Here is a 23,657-nt window from a genome sequence, read left to right as displayed (position 1 = left end):
TCGGAGTCCGTGTCATTAACCTCCTCAAACTGAAGCGACACAAGACTGTGAGGCCTCTGTCCCACTCCAGGGATCACTCAGATGATGTGAGGGTTAGAACACCAGCCAATCGATCTGGTTTACCAGAGGCATTGTGCGGTGCTGCTCCCTCTTGCCAACTGCTTTCTTTTGCAAAAACAAGCTCTCCTTTGCAAACTCACCATGAGTTTAGTGTTTGCCACCCACAGGGCCCAGCAAGTCTGTTAGACCACAGCACCCCTGCAGCAGCACCCAGCACCTGTGGGTCTCTCAGCAGCAGATTCAGGGAGCGCTGAGTTGCAGGGGCAGCCACAGGCTAGGGGTGCTGCGGGTGAACTTGTGATCCACCATGATCCCCTCAACCTAAAACTGCTTCTTGTAGCTGCCGCACTGCAAGAACTTGGCCTGTGTCCACCCCCTCACCTGAGGACACCTTCCCCCTCCTGTCAGTCACGCAATGCAGTTTCTTCTGCAGTCATGCAATGCAGGTTCTGCTTCTGCCTGTAGGTCTTGTCACACTCGCCACACTTCTAGGGCTCCTTCCTAGTGTGGATGTGCTGGTGGTTGACCAGGGTTTCCTTCCATCAGAAGTGGAGGTCGCAGTGCCCACAGGCCAAGGGACGCTCACTGGTGTGGATGTGCTGGTGCTTGATCAGATAGCCCTTCCTGCAGAAGCTCTTGCCACAGTCGGTGCAGATTGAATGGGCGCTTGCCAGTGTGGACGCGCTGGCGTCTGTTCAGGTTACCCTTCTGGCTGAAGCTCCTGTTGCATTCAGTGCAGGCAAAGGGGCGCTTGTCTGTGTGGCTGCGCTGATGAATGATCAGTTCAACCTTGCAGCTGAAGGTCTTGTTGCACTCAGTGCAGGCAAAGGAGCACTCGGCTGCCCGATTGAGAGACGGGACGCAGCTTGATGCAAGCAAAATGTTGTCTTTATTGCGCAGCTAACATATATTTACACCAGTTACACATAGCGTGTCTGAGAATGATTGGCGGTTATGTCAAACGAGGGGAACATAGATTGGCTAATACAAAAAGGTCTTCTCTCTAAACATCTGCCTTACTAATGACAGTTTCCCGCCAACAACAAGTACCCGCAATCAAGCCAGCAATCTTTGTTAAAGTTCTTATCTCACTCCCTCCCAGGGCCTGTGGCCAACAAACTCCAGCACGTCTGCTTTTATCAATTGATCCGTGCTGGGGGTTTTCTTGAAGTCAGACAGATCCTGTCCCACACTCAGCTGTGTGGATGCGCTGGTGCCTGGTCAGGATGCTCTTCTCTCTGAAGCTCTTGCCACAGCCAGCACAGGCAAAGGGGTGCTCACCTGTGTGGATGCGCTGGTGGCTGATCAGGTGTTGCCTCCTGGTGAAGCTCTTGCCACAGTTGGAGCAGGCAAAGGGACGGTCGCCTGTGTGGATGCGCTGGTGGGTGATAAGGTGTTGCTTCTGACTGAAGCTCTTGCTACAGGCAGTGCATGCAAAAGGGCGCTCACCAGTGTGGGTGCGCTGGTGGGTTATCAGGTCTTTCTTCCAGATGAACCTTTTGCTGCAGTCAGCACAGGCAAAGGGGCATTCACCAGTGTGGATGCGCTGATGGGTGATCAGGTGCTGCTTCTGACTGAATCTCTTACCGCAGTCAGTGCAGGCAAAGGGGCGCTCACCAGTGTGGACGCGCTGGTGGCTAATCAGGTGTTGCTTTGACCTGAACCTCTTGCCGCAGTCAGTGCAGGCAAAAGGGCGCTCATCAGTGTGGACGCGTTGGTGCCTCATCAGGTTTTGCTTCAAGCTAAACCTCTTGTCACAGCTGGCACAGGCAAAGGAGCGCTCGCCCACCCAGTGCCTGCTGCTGGACCTCACGGATGCCCGAGACCCGCCTGGCACAGGACTCCAGTGCCTCTGCAGTGCCACAGGGGGGTCTGGCACACACGGTGTCTCTCCTCGCTCCAGCTTGCAGATGATATCTGGCTTGACGGCAGCCCAACCTGTCCAGGGCACAGAAAGAAGCGCACTCTACTGCACTGCTGGTATGGTAGCACGAAGCCCTAACACTCATAGCCCCAGTATCCACAGCCCCACCATCTTCCCCCAATCCCCTCCTCTCTCCTCACTCAGCCCGGCTATCATTCATACCCCATTCCTAGCGCCTACAGACCCCTCTCGCCTCACCCCTCATCACCTCGGCTACTCTCCTGCAGACAGGGTGCCTGCAAAGGGCTCAAAGCTGCAAAAGAGGAGTTTTAGACCACACACAAGGAAGCATTTCTTTACCCAGTGTGTTCAAACCCTGCAACAGGCTTCCTAGAGAGGCACCTGATACCCCAAGCCTCTCAGGGTTGGAGAGGGATTTGGACAAATCCCAGAATCCCATGCTTTAACTGCTGCTCAGTCATGAAGGGCTCAGGCAGTTGGACCAGATGAGCCTTTTAGGTCCCTTTCCACTGAAAATATCTCTTCCATCCCATCCTCTCTACCAGGACTGCTCTGCACACAAGGCTGCCTGCCAAGGAAAAACTTGCAATCACAACCCCAACATCAGCACTCAGGCAGCAAAGCACACACCTGGATTTTTGCTTCCAAGGCCTCCAGCTCAGTTCAAAAAGGGAATTCTGCCTCCAGCCCAGCCCGGCAGAGTACAGAGAGTCCTTACCTAGTGAGGTGACCATCTCATAGGTGTCCAGCATCACCTCCCGGTACAGCCGCCGCTGCCAGCCTGACAGCTCTGCCCACTCCTTGCGGGAGAAGTAGATGGCCACCTCCTCGAACGGCCCCGCCATCTGCAGCAAGAAGCACGCCTGGCTCAGCACACCCCGCTGTGCCTTACCCGCACCCCTCTGCCCAAACCCTGACGCTGCCAGTCCAGAACCAAGCAGCCCAGAGGGCTCCAGCAGCCCGAAGGCAGCAACAAGAGAGCTTGCAGCAGCCCTGGCAAGGCAAGAGCAGGGGCACAGGGGCAGCAGGTGGCACAGCTGGGCAGCAGAAGAAGATCCCTGATCAACTCTGCCTTGGGGCGGCTTCTCTTGGTGCCTCCCCTCGCACCTGCTTGGAAAAACTAACTCCTTCCCAGCCAAACCCCAGCCATTCCCCACCCGCGCTCACATGCCACCCTTTCCGCACCATTTCCAGGATTTTTCCTGCCTGTGACATTGATCCAGAGATCTCCAAGTGGATTTCCAACCCTAGGCCGGTGGGTTTCCCTCCCCATTTTCGGCTGACTTCAGATAATGGTGTGCCACTGCCCTAGAGGGGCTGAAAGAAGCCCCGCCTGATGCTGGGGTGCTGGGTCCCTGCCCAGCCTGATGCTGGGACCCCGAGTCCATGCCCAGTCGAGATCCTGGGACGCTGGGTCCGTGCCCAGATGAAACGCTGGGATGCCGGTTCCCCGCACCCCATGGAGAAGCGCAACAGGGACAGGGGCACAGCTGACACCCTTCGAGGCAGCTTTCCCCGGCTCCGGCCCCCTTAGGGACCCCCGCCAGAGCAGCGGCGGCTGCGCCCTCTCCCTGCCCCGCGCCGCCTGGGCTTGACCCCCCCTTGCCGGAGCAGCCGGGACCCCGCGCCGCTGCCTCTCGCCGGGGAGACGCAGCCTCGCCCCGACATCGCTCCGGCCGGAGGCAGCGGGGACGCTCCGGATGCCGCCCCACACGCCTGCCGAGAGGCACCTCGATCCCTGCTGCTCGCAGCAGAAGGAAGGCGGCACAGAAAGAGCCCCCGCCTCGCCTCCCAGCGACCCCCTCTGCCTGCGGCTCCGGAAGGAACCGGTTGGAGGGGAAGCATTTCCGTTGCGGGATTGGTCTCTCACCACGGGTTCCGCCTCTTTCCTGAGGGGCCGGGACGGAGCATCGGGGCTGGGAAGGGACTCGGGATCCCAGCACCGGGCTGGGCACATCCGATATCACAAGCAGGAAGGGCGGTGGGGATGGAGGGGAAAGGGTGGGATTTGAACATGAGTGGGAAATGTCCGGGGTTGGTCTGGGCTCGATCCCCCGGGGCTGCTGCGTCCCGGCCTGACAGCATCAGGGTTTGGGCAGAGGGGTGCGGGTAAGGCACAAGCGGGGCGTGCTGAGCCAGGCGTGCTTCTTGCTGCAGATGGCGGGGCCGTTCGAGGAGGTGGCCATCTACTTCTCCCGCGAGGAGTGGGCAGAGCTGTCGGGCTGGCAGCGGCGGCTGTACCAGGAGGTGATGCTGGACACCTACGAGATGGTCGCCTCGCTGGGTGAGGACTCTGCACTCTGCCGGGCTGGGCTGGAGGCAGAATTCCTTTTTTTCAACTGGGCTGGAGGCCTTGGAAGCAAAAATCAAGGCCTACAGGCTTTGCTGCCTGAGTGCTGATGTTGGGGTTGTGATTGCAAGTTTTCCCCTGATGGGCAGCCTCGTATGCAGAGCAGTCCTGGTAGTAAGGATGGCATGGCATGGCATGGCATGGTATTGGAGAGACATTTTTAATGTAAAGGGACCTACGAGGCACACCCCATCCAACTGCCTGAGCCCTTCAGGCCTGAGCAGCAGTTAAAGCATGGGATTCAGGGCATTGTCCAAACACCTCTTCGGTCCTGACAGGCTTGGGGCATTTAGCACCTTTCCAGGAAGCCTGTTGCAGGGTTTGAGCACTCTCGCTAAAGAAATGCCTCCTTGTGTCTGGTCTAATACTCCCCTTTTGCAGCATTGAGGCCTTTGTAGGTGTTGTGTCTGCAGGAGAGTGGCCGAGGTGATGAGGGGGAATAGAGAGGAGGCTGTAGGTGCAGGGAATGGGGGATGAATGATAGCCGGGCTGAGTGAGGAAAGCGGAGAAGCGTGGAGGCAGTTGGAGGGGCTGTGAATGTTGAGGCTGTGGTTGTTGTTGGCTGATGCTGGAATACGGGCCGTGCAGTAGAGTGTGCTTCTTTCTGTGTCCCATATAGGCTGGGCAGCTGTCAAGCCAGAGATTATCTGCAACCTGGAGCAAGGAGAGACACCGTGCGTGCCAGACCATCCCAGGGCACAGCGCAGACACCAGAGCCCTCTGCCAGGTGCATCCTGGGTATCTGCGGGAAGGAGGAGGTCCACCAGGAGGCACTGGAGGGGCTCATTAGTTAGTGAGCTGAGCAGGAGCCAGGGGTACCAGTCAGGGCACCCTCACATCCATGATGTGCCAGCCCCTCAGCTGCTGGAGAAGAACCCATCCACGTTTTCTGAGTGCAACAAGGGCTTTAGCAGTCAGAGTGCTCTGGCCATCCATGAGAGAAGCGACGCAGGCAAGCAGCCCTTCACCTGCACCATGTGCAGCAGGAGCTTCAGTAAGAAGAGCAACTTGATCAAACACCAATGCATCCACACCAGGCAAGCGTCCCCTGGCACGCTTTTTCTGTGGCAACAGCTTCATTTGGAAGGAACACCTGGTCAACCACCAGCAGATACACACCAGTGAACGGCCCTTTGCCTGCGTGGAGTGCAGCAAGAGCTCCAGCCGGAAGGGCTCCCTGATCAGGCACAGCGTGTCCACACTGGTGAGTCCCCTTTTGCCTGCATGAACTGTGGCAAATGCTTCCATTGGAAGGAACACATGATCACCCACCAGCGCATGCACACTGGCGAGCGGCCCTTCAGCTGCACAGACTGTGGGAAGAGCTTCATTGAGAAGAGCTCCCTGGATAGGCATAAGCAAATCCACACCGGTGCAAATCAAGTTTCCTGTGCTGAATGAACTTCTTTCAACTGGAAGAGCTGCCTGAGCAGCCACCGGAGCATACACACAGGTGAGCGCCCCTTTGCCTGCACCAAGTGTGGCAAGAAATTCACCAGAAAGCAACACCTGCTCAGACATCAGTGCATCCACACCAGCGAGAAACACCAGCAGGTGCATTGAGGCCTCTGGGCTGTGTGTGGCAGGGCGTCTGGTAGGAGGAGGGGTGTCTGTCCCCTGCAGCGAGGTGGATGCAGGGACAAGTCCTTAGAGTGAGGGGGCTGCAAGAATCAGTTATGGTGATGCAAGAAGTAGTTACTGTTACAAAATGTGGAATATTTTGATTTAAGCTGAAGTAGAGTTTAGTTTCATCTAAGTAATTGTGTTTTTTGGAAGTTAGGCAGAATGTCCCTCTGATAGCATACAATTTTTTTAAATGGTATTTTTCCAGACACTGTATTCTTTGAAGATGGTAACGTCTTGTGTCCAGTATGATCTTTGTTGCACAGATGTCTCTTCTTCTGTAATCACCTCTGTTTGGAGTCTTTCCCTATCTCAAAGGCAAGGTCAAGCAGAGAGCTGAAGCCAGCTCCAAATTAGCAAGAGTTTTGATTGTTGACAAGTTTCATGGTAACATCAGAATGAGTCCTTGGAAAGTAATCGACTATGCATAAGTTTTTTTTGGAAAATTTACCTTATTACGTGTGCGTGTAAATGGGAGATATATTCTGTTACAGCTCTTGTCTCACTGCGCATGATTGATGGAGATCACTCCCTCGTGTTGCCCAGGCCTGATCAAGGACGTTTGCTTTCTAAAACTCCAAAACAAGAGAGTTTGGTTTGCTCTCATTTTCAATTTCAAGGGGACGCAGGGACCACGGAAATACAATAACTGTATCCCAGTGCAGTCAGCATGGTTCACAGGACAGAGGGGGAAATGCTGCTTTCTTTTTCCTCGCAGATGGTGAAGAAGATTCTTTGTTCTGATGATAAGCAGTGAGCTCCACAGCAGCGTGGGGTGTGCCACTGCTTGGTGGTGGCAGCAGTTCAGGGGCCGGTGACCCGTTTCTTGTCCCTAGGAAAACCCTTTCCTGGCCCATTCTTGTTGGCTGGGAACTGCCCTGGGACTTGTGGGAGGATGAGGGTGATCCCAAGAGAGCCAGAGGGCCATGGGCTCATCTCAGAGAGCTGACACCCATGCTGGGGCTGCTGGAGCTCGCTGGAACTGCCAGCTCTTCCCATCAGCTTTTTACAATGTTGGGTCATTCAGCACAAGCAGCACAACTTCACCCATGCCCAGAGTCCCCCTCTGTTCCCCAGACAGAGTCTGGAGCTGAAGTTGGTGGCCACATCACTGAGAGCCCAGCTCTCAGGTTTCTCTTCAGGGGTGCGAAGATGCCTTTGAGTTTCAGGGGGACACGAGGAGCCTGGGGCACTGGGAGTTTCAGGGGGCCCTGAGGGGCTGTGGGGGCTGCAAGACCTGGGTGCTGCTGAGCCACCTGCCCCCTGGCCCAGGCACTCACCTTCTTGCTGGAAGTGGTAACCCTGCTGAGCCCCTGGTTCCTGCTGGCCCAGCACCAGTGCCTGCAGCAGCTCAGCTGGGGAGGAGGTGCAGGGCAGTCCTGGGTCCCTGCTGAATTAGGTGCTGGGATGCTGAGTCCCTGCCCACCTGGGCTGCTGGGCACTGCTGTTCCACAAGGCACAGGGTACCTGGTGAGGTGCTGGGTGCTGCAATCCCCATTGTCTAGGATGCTGGGACCCTTCCCAGGCTGGGCACCCTTCCTGGCTGGGATGCTGGGCACTGCCGTCTGTGCTGGGCTGGGATAGTGGTGTGGTGCTCCTTCCCTGGCAGGGATGCTGGGATACTGGGATGCTGCCCCCCTCCCTGCTGGGATACTGGGATGCTGGTGCCCTTCCTGCTGAAATGCTGTGATACCGGTGCCCTCTCTGCTGGGATGCTTGGTTGCTGGTGCCCTCCTTGGCTGGGTTGCTGTGCCCCTGCTGGACCGGGGTTCCAGGCGGTGGCCATGGCCCAGCTGCCTCTGCAGGTCCCCTGGGCTTTTCCAGTGCCCGAGGTGTTCTTGCTCGAGCTGGATTTGGCAAGTCAGATTGGGGTTAAATGAGGTCACATGCAGAGAGACCGTTCGAAAGCAAATCACTCCCCTCCTCCCAGGGCTGAAACTATGATTAAAATTTCTCTTTCCATGAATTTCATGCATGATTCAACTTGAAGTGCAGCCATTCACTGATGGATGATGGTGGAACCTCATGAAATCAGGTATGTGAGTCCTCATAAAACCTACCCTTAGAGGTGTTCCAGGCTCCCAGAGAGCACAAAGGGTCTGTCTTTGGATTCACCCTTCCAGGATCTGCAGATGATTTTCTTCAGTCACTATTTCCCTTTCTGGCCCCAGTCCCTGCTGCCTTCTCCGGGGATAGGATTGAGGCCAGAGATGTCCCAGGTATGGGCAAGGAGTGCCTGACAGCTCTGGCCGTGGCCATTGTAACCCAGGGAGCAGCGCAAAGGGAGTTCCTAACACGAGGGGAGATTTTCCCAAGGCACACATGGCTTGTCCTGAGATCTCTGAGCTTGTCCTGAGGAGCAGGGCCAGGCTGCTCTCCCAGGCAAGGGGGTGGCCCTGGGAGACTTCAACTGGGTTGAAGTCTCCCTCGGTCAGCAGCTGGCGGAGCCCTGCTCACAACCTGTGCTGTTGGGAGGGGGAAGAGGATGTCCGTGGCCAGGATGTGCCTGTGCCTCTGCATCCCTCGGCAGCTCTGACCCCGCAGGGCACCCCAAGCAGCATTAAACCCCCAAGTGAGGGCAACAGAACAGTGCAGGAGCTCCCTAGTGGCAGTGGTGGCAGCTCCCCCATGACAGTGGTGGAAGCTCCCTAGTGTCAATGGTGGCAGCTTCCTGGTGATAGCGGTGGCTGTTCCCTGACGGCTGTGCTGGCAGATCCACGGTGGCATTGGTGGCAGTTCCCCAGTAGCAGTGGTGGCAGCTTCTTTGTAACAGTGGTAGCATCCCAGGCAACACCTTGCAAACAACTATCCATGGGTGTCTGGGTCACCTCCCTGCCCCATCAAGCGACAAAATGCCTACTTTGCTCACTGCAGGGAGACCTCAGCCCATATCACTTGCCCGCTCCTTCCCCAAAGCTTACCTAAAGCTCGAAACATTGCAGAAAGGAAGCAGTGTCGGCACCTGGCACGATGCTTTTTGTTTCATCAGTGCAACCGAGGGAGGTGGCTAAATATAGTTTCATTGAGTTTAAAACTATTCTCTCTCTTCTTATCACAACACTCCTTGTTAATGATAGCCTCTTTCAAATGAGAGGTAACATCTGCCAGCGTGCTGAGGGGCCACTGCATCCCACAACCCTGGTCATTGAGGAGGATGTTGGAGAGGGTTTGTCCCACAGATCTCAGTCCTGGGCTACATGACCTGAGACTTGCCTCCACCAGGGCTTTGTGCCACTCACCACAAGTCTCTGGGCCAGCCCTTCAACCACATTGCGGTCCATCTCACTCTCCACATACACATATATACTTTTTTAGCCAGTTATGGAGGATGCAAGGAGAGAAATCATCAAAGTTTTTTTGCACAAAACTCAAGGGAAACACCAGCCTCAGCTGTATTCTCAACCACATAGTTTGTCACTTCAATGTAGAAGGCACAGAGGCTCATCAAGGATGATGTCTTCTTTGTAAATACACATTGATGACTACTCACCACCTTCTTCTCCCCCCTGCTCCCAGAGTGCTGGATCTGGATGCCAAGAAATTGGGTCACCTCTTCACAATGCACCTGCAAACCACACCACACGAGCGCCACTTGATGCCTTCACTGATAACATCACACTTCTCCCACACTTTGGTCACATCTTCTGCCTGGCCTGACACACGCCATCAACACCAAGCCTTTGGCCTCTAACACTCTCACTTCAAAGCTGCTGCTGGGGCCAAGTGGACACGTGCTCAAGAGGAGAACATGACATTGAAGAACTGGTGCAAGGAGAACAGTGATTAGCGAACTCAGCTACCAGGGAGTGCCCGTCTCCAACGGGGCCTTCAGCTACAGCTATGGCTTGGGAGGCCTGGGCTTTTGTGGCAGCCATTGGAGAGGCTGCTACCCCTGCTAAGGGCCCTCACTACCACCCCTTCCACTTGCTGCTCTTTTCTCATTGTTTCTTTTCCCCTCAATAAAGTTCTCCTGCACCACAACCTGAGACACCTGCTCTTCCTTTCTTCTCCCAAGGCTCTTTCCAACCTCACCCAGCACAACACCAGGGCTGCAGAGGACAATGGGCTTGGTAGAAAGGCTACAGCCTCTCTGAGCATGTATGTCAACACAGAACAGCACAGAGGCACTTCCACAACATGACACAAGCCCCTCACTTGCCCAAACTGTGCCTTGTCCACACTAATGCACCACTACCCACACCAGTGATGCCAACTCCACATGGAAGCACAGATGGGACCCACCCTCTTCTCCAGCAAGACTCTGGCCACCACAGGAAGAAGAATCACAGCCCCACTTTAGCTCACGCTTGCAAAGGGGCGAGTCTGGAGATCAGAGTCCTCGTTTCTCCTTGCCCCTATGCCACAGGGAGACAGCGGACATGGAGAAGACCCCAAAGCTCACCAGATGCAGTGCAGCCCTTCCAGGCACAGCCCTGTGCCATCACGTTCCATGGCAGATGGCTGATTCCAACTTGGGGAATGCTCAGCCCTGACCTTTTTTTTCCCCTCAACATCCATTCCACATTTCCTGAGTCATGTTTTTTGCCAACCCTCCTTCTCCAGCACCCTCTGTTCATACTGAAAATGCCAGCATATCAAACACTCTAAGACTCGTTGTGGAGTTTTAGAAAGCAAGCATCCTTGATCAGGCCAGGGCAACACAAGGAAGTTATCTCCACCAACCATGCGCAGCGAGACAAGAGCTGTTACAGATTATATTTCCCATTTACACGCACGTGGGCAAATCTTCCCAGACATCTTATGCATATTTGATTACTTTCCAAGGACAAATTTTAAGGGTATCATGAAACTTCACAACAGTCAAATCTCTTGCTAATTTGGAACTGGCTCCGGCTCTCTGCTTGACCTTGCCTTTGAGATAGGGAAAGACTCCAAACAGAGGCGATTACAGAAGAAGAGATACAGAATCATGGAATCATAGAATAGTTTGGGTTGGAAAGGACCTTAAAGATCATCTAGTTCCAATCCCCCTGCCATGGGCAGGGACACATCCCACTAGACCAGCCTGCCCAAGGCCCCATCCAACCTGGCCTTGAACACCTCCAGGGATGGGGCAGCCACAACCTCCCTGGACAACATGTTCCAGTGCCTTACCCCTCTCACGGTGAAAAAATTCTTCCTTATGTCTAGCCTAAATCTGCCCCTCTCCAGTTCATACCCATTTATGCCATCTGTTCAGCACAGATTATACTGGACACAAGATGTTACCATCTTCAAAGAATGAACAATGTCTGGAAAAACATTCTTTGAAAAAAACACCCTTCTATAAGAGGGCCATTCTGCTGAACTTTCAAAAGCCACAATTACATAGATGAAATTTAATTTACTTTAGCTTAAATCAAAACATTCCAGTCTTGTAATAGTAACTGCTTATGGCATCACCATAACTGCTCCTTGCTGCTCCCTTCACTGTAAGGACTTGTCCTGCAACTGCGCCGCTGCAGAGGACAGACACCCCTCCTTCTGGCAGTTGCCCTGCGGCACAGCCTGGGGGCCTCAATGCACCCGCTGGTGTCTCTTCAGAGCAGACTTCTGGCTGTAGATCTTGCTGCACTTGCCACACTTGTAGATTTCCTCAGTGGTGTGGATGCGCTGGTGTCTAATCAGGTGTTGCTTCCTGGTGAAGTTCTTGCCGCAGTCGTTGCAGGCAAAGGGGCACTCGGCTGAGTGGATATGCTGGTGGCTGATCAGGGAGCTCTGCCGTTTGAAGCTCTTGCCACAGTCGCCACAGGAAAAGTGCTTCGCACTGGTGTGGAGGCGCTTGTGCCTAATCAGGTGCGGCTTCCGACTGAAGGTCTTGTCACACTCCATGCAGGCGAAGGGGCGCTCGCCAGTATGGATGCGCTGGTGCCTGATCAGGTTACTGTTCCAGGTGAAGCTCTTGCCGCAGTCAGCACAGGCGAAGGGGCGCTCGCCTGCGTGGATGCGCCGGTGGCTGATCAGGTGTTGCTTGCAGGTGAAGCTCTTGCTGCAGTCAGTGCAGGTGAAGGGCTGCTCACCTGTGTGGATGCGCTGGTGGATGATCAACCGGTGCTTCTGACTGAAGCTCTTGCCGCAGTCAGCGCACATGAAGGTCCACTCACCGGTGTGGATGTGCTGGTGGCTGATCAGCTGGTGCTTCCAGCTGAAGCTCTTGCCGCAGTCAGCGCAAGTGAATGGGCGCTCACCTGTGTGGATGCGCTTGTGCCTGGTTAGGATTTGCCTCTGACTGAAGCTCTTGCCGCAGTCAGTGCAGGTGAAGGGGCGCTCACCTGTGTGGATGCGCTGGTGGCTGATCAGGTGGTGCTTCTGACTGAAGCTCTTGCCACAGTTAGTGCATGCAAAGGGGCGCTCACCGGTGTGGATGCAACGGTGTTTGATCAAGTTGCCCTTCTTGATGAAGCTCCTGCTGCACATGGTGCAGCTGAAGAGCTGCTTGCCTGCATGGCTCCTCTCATGGACGACCAGCGCAGTCCGAATGCTAAAGCCTTTGCTGCACTCGGAAAATGTCGATGAGTTCTTCTCCAGCAGCTGAGGGGCTGGCACATCATGGATGTGAGGGTGCCCTGACTGGTCTCCCCGGCTCCTGCTTGGCTCGCTAACCGATGGCCCCCCACAGTGCCTCCTGCTGGACCTCCTCCTTCCCGCAGATACCCAGGATGCACCTGGCACAGGGCTCTGGTGTCTGCGCTGTGCCCTGGGATGGTCTGGCACACACGGTGTCTCTCCTTGCTCCAGGTTGCAGATGATCTCTGGCTTGACAGCTGCCCAGCCTATATGGGACACAGAAAGAAGCACACTCTACTGCACTGCCCGTATTCCAGCATCAGCCAACAACAACCACAGCCTCAACATTCACAGCCCCACTGTCTCCCCCCAAGCCTCACCGCTCTCCTCACTCAGCCCGGCTACCATTCATCCTCCCTTCCCAGGGCCTACAGCTTCTGCTCTATTCCCCCTCATCACCTCAGCCACTCTCCTGCAGACACAACACCTACAAAGGGCTCAACGCTGCAAAAGGGGAGTATTAGACCAGACACAAGGAGGCATTTCTTTAGTGAGAGTGCTCAAACCCTGCAACAGGCTTCCTGGAAAGGTGCTAAATGCCCCAAGCCTGTCAGGACCGAAGAGGTGTTTGGACAATGCCCTGAATCCCATGCTTTAACTGCTGCTCAGGCCTGAAAGGCTCAGGCAGTTGGACTGGGTGTGCCTCGTAGGTCCTTTTGCATTGAAAATGTTTCTCCAATGCCATGCCATCCTTACTACCAGCACTGCTCTGCATACGAGGCTGCCCATCAGGGGAAAACTTGCAATCACAACCCCAACATCAGCACTCAGGCAGCAAAGCCTGTAGGCCTTGATTTTTGCTACCAAGGCCTCCAACCCAGTTCAAAATCAGAATTCTGCCTCCAGCCCAGCCCGGCAGAGTGCAGACTCCTTACCCAGGGAGGCGACCATCTCATAGGTGTCCAGCATCACCTCCCGGTACAGCCGCCGCTGCCAGCCTGACAGCTCTGCCCACTCCTCGCGGGAGAAGTAGATGGCCACCTCCTCGAACGGCCCCGCCATCTGCAGCAAGAAGCACGCCTGGCTCAGCACGCCCCGCTGTGCCTTACCCGCACCCCTCTGCCCAAACCCTGACGCTGCCAGGCCAGGACCAGGCAGCCCCGGGGGATCGAGCCCAGACCAACCCAGGCCATTTCCCACTCGTGTTCCAATCCCACCCTTTCCCCTCCATCCCCACCGCTCTTCCTGCTTGTGACATCGGATGTGCCCAACCCGATGCTGGGATGCTGTGTCCCTGCCCAGCACGATGCTGGGAGCCCTGGTCCTTTCCCAGCCCCGATGCTCCGTCCCGGCCCCTCAGGAAGAGGCGCAACCCGTGGTGAGAGACCAATCCTGCAACGCAAATTCTTCCCCTCCAACCAGTTCCTTCCGGAGCCGCAGGCAGAGGGGGTCGCTGGGAGGGGAGGCGGCGGCTCTTTCTGTGCCGCCTTCCTTCTGCTGCGAGCAGCAGGGATCGAGGTGCCTCTCGGCAGGCGTGTGGGGCGGCATCCGGAGCGTCCCCGCTGCCTCCGGCCGGAGCGATGTCGGGGCGAGGCTGCGTCTCCCCGGCGAGAGGCAGCGGCGCGGGGTCCAGGCTGCTCCGGCAAGGGGGGGTCAAGCCCAGGCGGCGCGGGGCAGGGAGAGGGCACAGCCCCCGCTGCTCTGGCGGGGGTCCCTAAGGGGGCCAGGGCCGCGGAAAGCTGCCTCGAAGGGTGTCAGCGGTGCCCCTGTCCCTGTTGCGCCTCTCCATGGGGTGCGGGGAACCGGCATCCCAGCGTTTCATCTGGGCACGGACCCAGCGTCCCAGGATCAGGATGGGTACATCCCTGCTCTCAGCCCCTCTGGGGCACCGGCACCATTAATTGAAATCAGCCGCACTGGAGAGGGAAAGCCACAGGATTAAAGTAGGAGATCCACTTGAAGATCTCTGGATCAATGTCACTGGCAGGAAAAGTGGTGGAAAGGGTGGCATGTGAGCGCGGGTGGGGAATGGCTGGGGTTTGGCTGGGAAGCAGTTAATTTTTCCAAGCAGGTGGGAGGGGAGACACCAAGAGAAGCCGCCCCAAGGCAGAGTTGACCAGGGATCTTCTTCTGCTGCCCAGCTGTGCCACCTGCTGCCCCTGTGCCCCTGCCCTTGCCTTGCCAGGGCTGCTGCAGCTCTCTTGCTGCTGCCATCAGGCTGCTGCAGCTCTCTGGATTTGGGCAGAGGGGTGCGGGTAAGGCACAGCGGGGCGTGCTGAGCCAGGCGTGCTTCTTGCTGCAGATGGCGGGGCCGTTCGAGGAGGTGGCCATCTACTTCTCCCGCAAGGAGTGGGCAGAGCTGTCAGGCTGGCAGCGGCGGCTGTACCGGGAGGTGATGCTGGACACCTATGAGATGGTCGCCTCGCTAGGTAAGGACTCTGCAGCTCTGCCGGGCTGGGCTGGAGGCAGAATTCCCTTTTTGAACTGAGCTGGAGGCCTTGGAAGCAAAAATCCAGGTGTGTTTGTTGCTGCCTGAGTGCTGATGTTGGGGTGGTGACTGCAGGTTTTCCCCTGGCAGGCAGCCTCGTGTGCAGAGCAGTCCTGGTAGAGAGGATGGGACCGGACAAGACAGGACGGGACTGGATGGGATGGGATGGAAGAGATATTTTCAGTGGAAAAGGACCTAAAAGGCTCATCTGGTCCAACTGCCTGAGCCCTTCATGACTGAGCAGCAGTTAAAGCATGGGATTCTGGGATTTGTCCAAATCCCTCTCCAACCCTGAGAGGCTTGGGGCATCAGGTGCCTCTCTAGGAAGCCTGTTGCAGGATTTGAACACACTGGGTAAAGAAATGCTTCCTCGTGTGTGGTCTAAACCTCCTCTTTTGCAGCTTTGAGCCCTTTGCAGGCACCCTGTCTGCAGGAGAGTAGACGAGGTGATGAGGGTGAGGCGAGAGGGGTCTGTAGGCGCTGGGAATGGGGTATGAATGATAGCCGGGCTGAGTGAGGAGAGAGGAGGGGATTGGGGGAAGATGGTGGGGCTGTGGGTGATAGAGGTTTGTGCTACCATACCAGCAGTGCAGTAGAGTGTGCTTCTTTCTGTGCCCTGGACAGGCTGGGCTGCCGTCAAGCCAGATATCATCTGCAAGCTGGAGCGAGGAGAGACACCGTGTGTGCCAGACCCCCCTGTGGCACTGCAGAGGCACTGGAGTCCTGTGCCAGGCGGGACTCGGGCATCCGTGGGAAGGAGCAGGTTCAGCGGCAGGCACTGGGTGGGCTCATCTCTTAGCAAGCTGGGTGGGAGACTGGGGGACCAGTCATGGTACCCTCACCTCCACAATGTGCCGGCCCCTCAGGTGCTGGAGAAGAACCCATCCAATTTTTCCAAGTGTAAAACGAGCTTCAGAAGCCGGACAGCATTGGCCATCCAGGGGTGGAGCCACAGGGGCGAGCGGCTCTACATCTGCACAGGCTGCAGGAAGGTCTTCAGACACAAGGCCAACTTGACCAAACACCAACGCACCCATACAGGCAAGCGGTTCTATGCCTGTGCCAGCTGTGACGAGAGGTTCAGCCAGAAGGCCAGCCTCACCACTCACCAGCGCATCCACACAGGGGAGAGGCCCTTCCCCTGCGCTGACTGCGGCAAGAGGTTCAGCTTGAAGCAACACCTGATCAGGCACCAACGCATCCACACTGGCGAGCGCCCTTTTGCCTGCACTGACTGCGGCAAAAGGTTTGGGTCAAAGCAACAACTGGTTAGTCACCAGCGCATCCACACTGGCGAGCGCCCCTTTGCCTGCGCTGACTGCAGCAAAAGGTTCATCTGGAAGAAAGACCTGATCACCCACCAGCGCACCCACACTGGTGAGCGCCCTTTTGCATGCACTGACTGTAGCAAGAGCTTCAGTCAGAAGCAACACCTCATCACACACCAGCGCATCCACACAGGCGACCGTCCCTTTGCCTGCTCCAACTGCGGCAAGAGCTTCACCAGGAGGCAAAACCTGATCAGCCACCAGCGCATCCACATACGGGAGCACCCCTTTGCCTGTGCTGGCTGTGGCAAGAGCTTCAGAAAGAAGAGCATCCTGACCAGGCACCAGCGCATCCACACAGCCGAGTGCTCCTTTGCCTGCACCGAGTGCAACAAGACCTTCAGCTACGAGGATGAACTGATCATTCATCAGCGCAGCCACACAGACAAGTGCCCCTTTGCCTGCACTGAATGCAACAGGAGCTTCAGCCAGAAGGGTAACCTGAACAGACATCAGCGCGTCCACACTGGCAAGCGCCCATTCATCTGCACCGACTGTGGCAAGAGCTTCTGCAGGAAGGGCTATCTGATCAAGCACCAGCACATCCACACCAGTGAGCGTCCCTTGGCCCGTGGCTGCTGCGACCTCCACTTCTGATGGAAGCAAACCCTGGTCAACCACCAGCACATCCACACTAGGAAGAAGCCCTAGAAGTGTGGCGAGTGTGACAAGACCTACAGCCAGAATCAGAACCTGAAGAAAGTGCACTGTGTGACTGACAGGTGAGGGGGTGGACACAGGCCAAGTCCTTGCAGTGCGGCAGCTACAAGAAGCAGTTTTAGGTTGAGGGGACCATGGTGGATCACGAGTGCACCTGCAGCACCCCTCGCCTGTGGCTGCCCCTGCAACCCAGCGCTCCCTGAATCTGCTGCTGAGAGACCCATGGGTGCTGGGTGCTGCTGCAGGGGTGCTGTGGTCTAACAGACTTGCTGGGCCCTGTGGGTGGCAAACACTAAACTCATGGTGAGTTTGCAAAGGAGAGCTTGTTTTTGCAAAAGAAAGCAGTTGGCAAGAGGGAGCAGCACCGCACAATGCATCTTGTAAACCAGATCGATTGGCTGGTGCTCTAACCCTCACATCATCTGAGTGATCCCTGGAGTGGGACGGAGGTGATTTGCGGAATCAAACCCTATAGCCCAAAATGAGTTATAAAGCAGGTATATTTATTTCCAGCACTGGGGTGCAAGGGGGTTCTCCTCCTAGCTTGCACACCATATAACTTAACAAGTAGCTACTTATATTGTAAAGACATGCATAGTTATAAGCGCCTACTACATAGTCATAACCTTTCCCTGCTTCGTATTATAATTAGTTCTGGAAAGTTTGCTCCAGTCTTGCGCCTGCGTAGTGCCTCCTGGTGTTCATGGGCTGGGGTCTTAGGGATGAAGTCCTCAGGATGAAAAAAAGTTTTTTCTTTGAGCTGTGTACAAGCACAGTCTCTTCTGGTTGTTTTCCAGCTTTCTGCATTCCAATGCCCACTTATCAGTAAACTTCTGCTAGCTGCCTCCTTCGTTATCAGCCTCCAAGGTCTTCAAGGCGAACAACGCCAAGCTCTAATGAACACTCCAAAACCCTCTTGTCTGCTTTCGCTCATCAGTTTCCGCCTGTCTTTTTAACACGGGCAAATTCATTTGCCAACTGTGTAATTTATCTCTCGAAGGGGAATTGGATGATATTTTGTTGGAAGATTTCCCTTTTAATGCATTCTCATGGGCACTAGACATAGAAGTCAGAATTGTTAGTCGTTGTAGCATTCTCCAATTCCAAATAAATAGCATAGCAGAGAAAACAAAGCTAACTTAAACTAGCATCAGAAGGACAATAATGGGGTGACATCCAAACAACATGTCCCCCCAATGATGGTTCACATTTTCTTTTACCCTTTTTAGGACCCCCTTTCTTTCCTCGGTGTCGTGGTGGACTGTTATCGGGGTCTTTTCCCACTTTCCTGGACCTCATCCAGAATTCTAATCAAGTCCTGATGTTTCATTAACTGTTTCATTATTATACCAATGTAAGATTCATTCCAATAGGTATAGGTGATAATTTGTGAAATATTTTATAATTGGATTTTATTAGCTGATGGGATACGACTGGTGCTAAATAAGAAAAGTCACACCCAACAATCTTAACAAAATTACAAATACAGAAATTAGAGTGATTCTTACTATCCATAATTATCTCATCTCTTGCTATAGAGGTACAAGCAGTTCTCAAATACACACAACCCTGGCCCATATATACAAGTACAGTCCTCTGATTAGCGTCTGGATGGATCTCAAAGTGACAGATGCTTTGCTCGGTGTCGAGGCAGATGTCTTGAGCATCAATTGCATTCTTTAGCAAAGGAGTTTTTGTTCTCGTGTAATGCAAGATTCTGAATTTACGTTTTGCCATTTCCCATTTACTATTTGTGCCCATGTTCTATGTTCAGAAGGATAGAGCACAGTTTTATCATGGCTTAATCCTAATGCAATGATGAGGTGGATTAGATATATTGAAGTGTTACGTATGGTCAACACAAAGGCTGTGGCTGTATTAGTGGTGGGGTCATAGGTGAAATTTACCAGAGACTACCAGGATTGAAGCTTCCTCTCTAAGCCAGTGGCACTGTCCCAAACCACTTTCTGGGTTTCAGTGGGGAAAGTACCCTCACCACCTTCTCTTATAATTAAGGCAGCCACTGATTGCATCCATAATTGTGCCTGTATACAACTGAGGGCCAAGGAAACTTTATCTTGGATCACACTGAGTGCTCTTACTATTAATTCATGATCTTGTTCCTCCACCTTTTTCTACTTTGGTAACACTTCTGATTACTGATTAGTTCCTAAAGCTAAGAAGCTTCTTCCTAGAGAAGACTGTAAAGGTTATATTGATTTTGTTAAATCACTAGTTGTGGTGGCCAATTTATTCATTAGTATTTCTGAGTCAATTCCATTAAGGACCTCCAATCCTGTCTCTAACACTCCGGTTAGGCCCCTTTGTGTTCTGCCCCTGAAGGGCACTTGTTCTCACAGCCAGGTTGTCCAGCGCTCGAAGGATATTTTTAGGAAATGAGAGCATGCTGATTGAATTTCAGAAATATCAATTTGCATTAGCAGTTCAATACGTTTAAGAGACCATTCTGGGTTGAACAGGCTTAGCTATAATATTTATTTTAAATTTGGATGAGAGCCCAATGGTGTCATAGGCCCAGAGACAAACCACCTTAACGGTCTGTACTAATGTAGAATTATGCCAACAGTCTAATTCATTGGAATACAGGTCTTTGTATTCTTATCTGTAGGTGTAGTTGAGATAGTAATTTGGGATGCCTTTTTATGGATAGTCCTATTAACCATTCGGCATCCTACATTGATTTCTCCTCCTACAGTCCCCTGCACTTGCTGAATCCCCCGTTCTCTAACTACATTCTATTCTTGCCTCACATATACTTAATTTTCATGCATAACCATGGTTGATAGATTTAAACCCTTTCTATCAGAATATTTCCCAGGACTCCAGTATACCAAATAAAAGCTTCAGACCAAGGCTACTCGGTATTCTTTTGGCTAGAGGTGTCTTTCCCTCCCTGGATTATAATAATGAGAAAAATAATTTTCCTGGTTGGACTTGCGTGACCCTCCATGGAGATTTATGTGCCTTTTTCACTCAGGTGATCCATGCACTCTGATCCTTGATTTCGATTGCTGTGAAGGAGGTAAGGAGCATCTGGAATGGTCCTTCTCACTGCAGTTCCAGAGTCCTCACTGCAGTTCCAGAGTCCTCTCTGCAAGAGACTTTACATATAAATAATCTCCAGGTCTTATGTTATGCACAGGTCCATCCAAACTCCTACTTCACATTTCAACCTCATGTTTTTCAATCTTTTGGAGTTGTTTGTCCACTGCCACTATGTAGGAGGTTATGATTTCATATGCAAATAGTGACTGATCTACTGTACTACTTTTGAGATAAAATGTGGTCTCCTATCAGGAGACATAGTTGCTGGAACCCCAAAGCGCGGTATTATGTTCTGTATTAATGTTCTGGTTATCTCCTTGTTCTAGTAGGGAATGCCTGCATCCAACTTGAAAAGGTGCCAGTTAATACCAATAAGTATCGACATCCCTTCTGTCTTGGGAGTTCTGAAAGATCAATCTGCCATTGTTGCTCAGGCCCGTTGCTTCTTCAATTTGGCCCATTTCTGGTTTGGGGTAGTTTTGGGATTAGTCTGGAGGCAAAGGTCACACTGCTGAGCCACTTGTCTCACAATGGTGTATAAATTTCTAGCTGCAATCCCTCTAATTAGGTGTTTATATAAGGCTTCTGTCCCCCTGTATCTCTTCCTGCATTCTTCCCTCATCAAGGGCCATGTTAAATAAGGGGGAATGATTACTTTCCCTCATGGAGTGAGGACCCACCCCTCTTTACTATATGACCCTTCCAGGTCTATAATAAGTTCATGATTATCTGATCTTCCTTGGTATATTCTGGCTTACCTTCTATGGAGATTCACCTGTCAGAGATCAAAGCCCCTTTTGTTTTTAACCTCACCTTTGGCTGCCAGTTTTGCCTCGCTGTCCGCCAGCTCATTTCCCCTCCCCAGTTGAACTGGATTACAGTGAGGATGGGACCGAGTGCCTATGGGTTAAAATCAGAGGAGCCCACAAGAAGGGGGACTTTGTGATAGGAGTCTGTTACAGACCACCCAGCCAAGAAGAAGCAGCTGATGAGCTCTTCTATAAACAGCTGGGGACAGTCTCTAAATCTCTACCTCTTGTCCTTGTGGGTGACTTTAATTTTCCAGATGTCTGCTGGGAGTACAATACAGCAGAAAGGAAACAGTCTAGGAGGTTCCTGGAGTGCATGGAAGACAACTTCCTCGCACAACTGGGAGGGTGCCTTCCTAGACCTGCTGTTTGCGAATAGAGAAGATCTTGTTGGGGATTTGACGGTTGGAGGACGCCTGGGACTACGCGATCATGAGATGATAGGGTTTTCAGTTCTAGGTGGGATAAAGAAGGGGACTAACAAAACTATCACATTAAACTTCCAGAGGGCAGACTTTGGCCTGTTCAGAGGGTTGGTTAGCAAAGTCCCATGGGAAACAGTCCTTCAGGGCAAGGGAGCCCACGAGGGTTGGGTGGTCTTGAAAAATGAAATCCTAGCAGCTCAAGAGCAGGCCATCCCTGTGTTCCGGAAAAGGAGCCGGCGGGGGGAAAAGCCAGCTTGGTGGAGCAGGGAGATCTCAAGATGTGTCAATAATAAGAAGAAGCTCTATGTGCTCTGGAGGAAAGGACAGGCATCTTGGGTGGACTACAGGGAGGAAGTGAGATCGTGCAGGGAAAAAATCAGGAGGGCCAAGACCCAACTAGAAATCAAATTGGCTAAGTCTGTGAAAGACAACAAAAAGTCTTTCTACAAATACATTAACAAGAAAAGGAGGACGAGGGGGAATATCTAGTCCCTATTGGATGCAGAAGGAATAACAGTGACAGGGGATAAGGACAAGGCTGCCTTCTTTGCCTCAGTCTTTAATAGCAAAGAAAGTTGTTCCTTCTGTTTACATACCCAAGAGTTAGAGGAGCAGAATGAGGCTCCCATGATCCTAGAGGAGGCGGTTAGAGACTTGCTTGCCCAGCTAGACTCCCACAAGTCTATGGGGCCGGATGGGATCCACCCAAGAGTATTGAAGGAGCTGCGGATGTCCTTTCCAAACCCCTATCCATCATCTTCCAGAGGTCCTGGCTGACTGGGGAAGTTCCACTAGACTGGAGGCTGGCTGATGTTGTGCCCATATACAAGAAGGGTTGCAGAGAGGATCCAGGGAACTACAGGCCTGTCAGTCTCACCTCAGTGCCAGGGAAAGTCATGGAACAGGTGATCTTGAGTGCTATCATGAAGCACATGCAAGAGAACCGGGTGATCAGGCCCAGTCAACATGGGTTTACAAAAGGCAGATCTTGCCAAACTAACCTGATCACCTTCTGTGACAAAATCACTCGACTACTGGATGGGGGAAAGGCTGTGGATGTAACCTTCTTGGACTTCAGTAAAGCCTTTGACACAGTTTCTCACAGCATTCTGCTTCAGAAACTGTCAGCCTCTGGCCTGGACAGGCGCACACTCTCCTGGGTTGAAAACTGGTTGGATGGCCGGGCCCAGAGAGTGGTGGTCAATGGAGTTAACTCCAGCTGGAGGCCAGTCACAAGTGGGGTTCCTCAGGGCTCAGTACTGGGTCCAGCTCTGTTCAATGTCTTTATCAATGACCTGGATGAAGGCATTGAGTGCACCTTCAGCAAGTTTGCAGATGACACTAAGCTGGGGGGAAGTGTGGATCTGCTGGAGAGTAGGGAGGCTCTGCAAAGGGATCTGAACAGGCTAGACCGCTGGGCCGAGACCAATGGGATGAGGTTCAACAAGGCCAAATGCCGGGTCCTGCACTTGGGGCACAACAACCCTATGCAGTGCTACAGACTGGGGGAAGAGTGGCTGGAGAGCTGCATGGAGGAGAAGGACCTGGGGGTGCTGGTTGACAGCCGACTGAACATGAGCCAGCAGTGTGCCCAGGTGGCCAAGAAGGCCAACGGCATCTTGGCTTGTATCAGAAATGGGGTCACCAGCAGGTCCAGGGAGGTTATTCTGCCTCTGTACTTGGCACTGGTGAGACCGCACCTCGAATACTGTGTTCAGTTCTGGACCCCTCACCACAAGAAGGATGTTGAGGCTCTGGAGCGTGTCCAGAGAAGAGCAACGAAGCTGGTGAGGGGGCTGGAGAACAGGTCTTACGAGGAGCGGCTGAGAGAGCTGGGGTTGTTTAGCCTGGAGAAGAGGAGGCTGAGGGGAGACCTTATTACTCTCTACAACTACCTAAAAGGAGGTTGTGGAGAGGAGGGAGCTGGGCTCTTCTCCCAAGTGACGGGGGACAGGACAAGAGGGAATGGCCTGAAGCTCCACCAGGGGAGGTTCAGGTTGGATATCAGAAAAAAATTCTTCACAGTAAGAGTCATTAGGCACTGGAACAGGCTGCCCAGGGAGGTGGTCGAGTCGCCTTCCCTGGAGGTGTTTAAGGAACGGGTGGATGAAGTGCTGAGGGACATGGGGTGTTAGGAATGTTAGGAATGGTTGGACTCCATGATCCAGTGGGTCCTTTCCAACCTGGTGATTCTGTGTGATTCTGTGTGTGTGTGTTTGTTTTTTTTTTTTTTTTGTTTTTGTTTGTTTTTTGGGTTTTTTTTCCCTATCTCTATCTTCCTGGAGAGGTGCCTGTAAAACTGTCAAAGCAGACCTTTCCCTGATGCAGGAAGATACCGGGCTTTGCGGGGGGGACCCATCTGAGACCGTATCCCATTCCTGTGATCGAGGGTGAGGCTTACGCAAATCAGGTAAATCTTGTTCTGGTGTCTAGTGAATTTTATTTATTCTAGTGCA

General features: G+C 53.4%; 3 protein-coding genes across 3 annotated transcripts; 1 reads left to right on the top strand and 2 right to left on the bottom strand.

The window, feature by feature from the left end:
- Positions 1-642: 642 nt before the first annotated feature.
- Positions 643-3,907, bottom strand: LOC128851497 (gastrula zinc finger protein XlCGF8.2DB-like). Its single transcript, XM_054060685.1, has 4 exons — positions 3,816-3,907; positions 2,664-2,790; positions 1,342-1,998; positions 643-899 (listed from the first exon to the last, which is right to left on the bottom strand). The coding sequence occupies exons 1-4, from the start codon at positions 3,900-3,902 to the stop codon at positions 643-645; spliced, it is 1,128 nt and encodes a 375-aa protein (XP_053916660.1). The 5' UTR covers positions 3,903-3,907.
- A 100-nt stretch (positions 3,908-4,007) lies between these two features.
- On the top strand, positions 4,008-23,411 carry LOC104063063 (zinc finger protein 250). Its single transcript, XM_054060683.1, is given in 8 exon segments — positions 4,008-4,338; positions 5,370-5,499; positions 5,703-5,849; positions 11,715-12,090; positions 12,166-12,390; positions 13,759-13,943; positions 14,728-14,854; positions 15,538-23,411. Coding segments are annotated over 8 exon segments (2,856 nt in total). The 5' UTR covers positions 4,008-4,102; the 3' UTR covers positions 16,968-23,411.
- LOC128851439 (zinc finger protein OZF-like) lies at positions 8,332-13,775 on the bottom strand. Its single transcript, XM_054060386.1, has 3 exons — positions 13,663-13,775; positions 13,361-13,487; positions 8,332-12,691 (listed from the first exon to the last, which is right to left on the bottom strand). Exons 1-3 carry the CDS (start codon positions 13,681-13,683, stop codon positions 11,436-11,438), a joined length of 1,404 nt encoding a protein of 467 aa, XP_053916361.1. The 5' UTR covers positions 13,684-13,775; the 3' UTR covers positions 8,332-11,435.
- Positions 23,412-23,657: the final 246 nt, after the last annotated feature.

Source organism: Cuculus canorus, chromosome 2 (assembly GCF_017976375.1).
Source record: "Cuculus canorus isolate bCucCan1 chromosome 2, bCucCan1.pri, whole genome shotgun sequence".
In the NCBI taxonomy this organism is placed as follows: Eukaryota; Metazoa; Chordata; class Aves; order Cuculiformes; family Cuculidae; genus Cuculus; species Cuculus canorus.
Note: the sequence above shows the minus strand (reverse complement) of the source record. Positions and strands in the feature narration are given on the sequence as shown.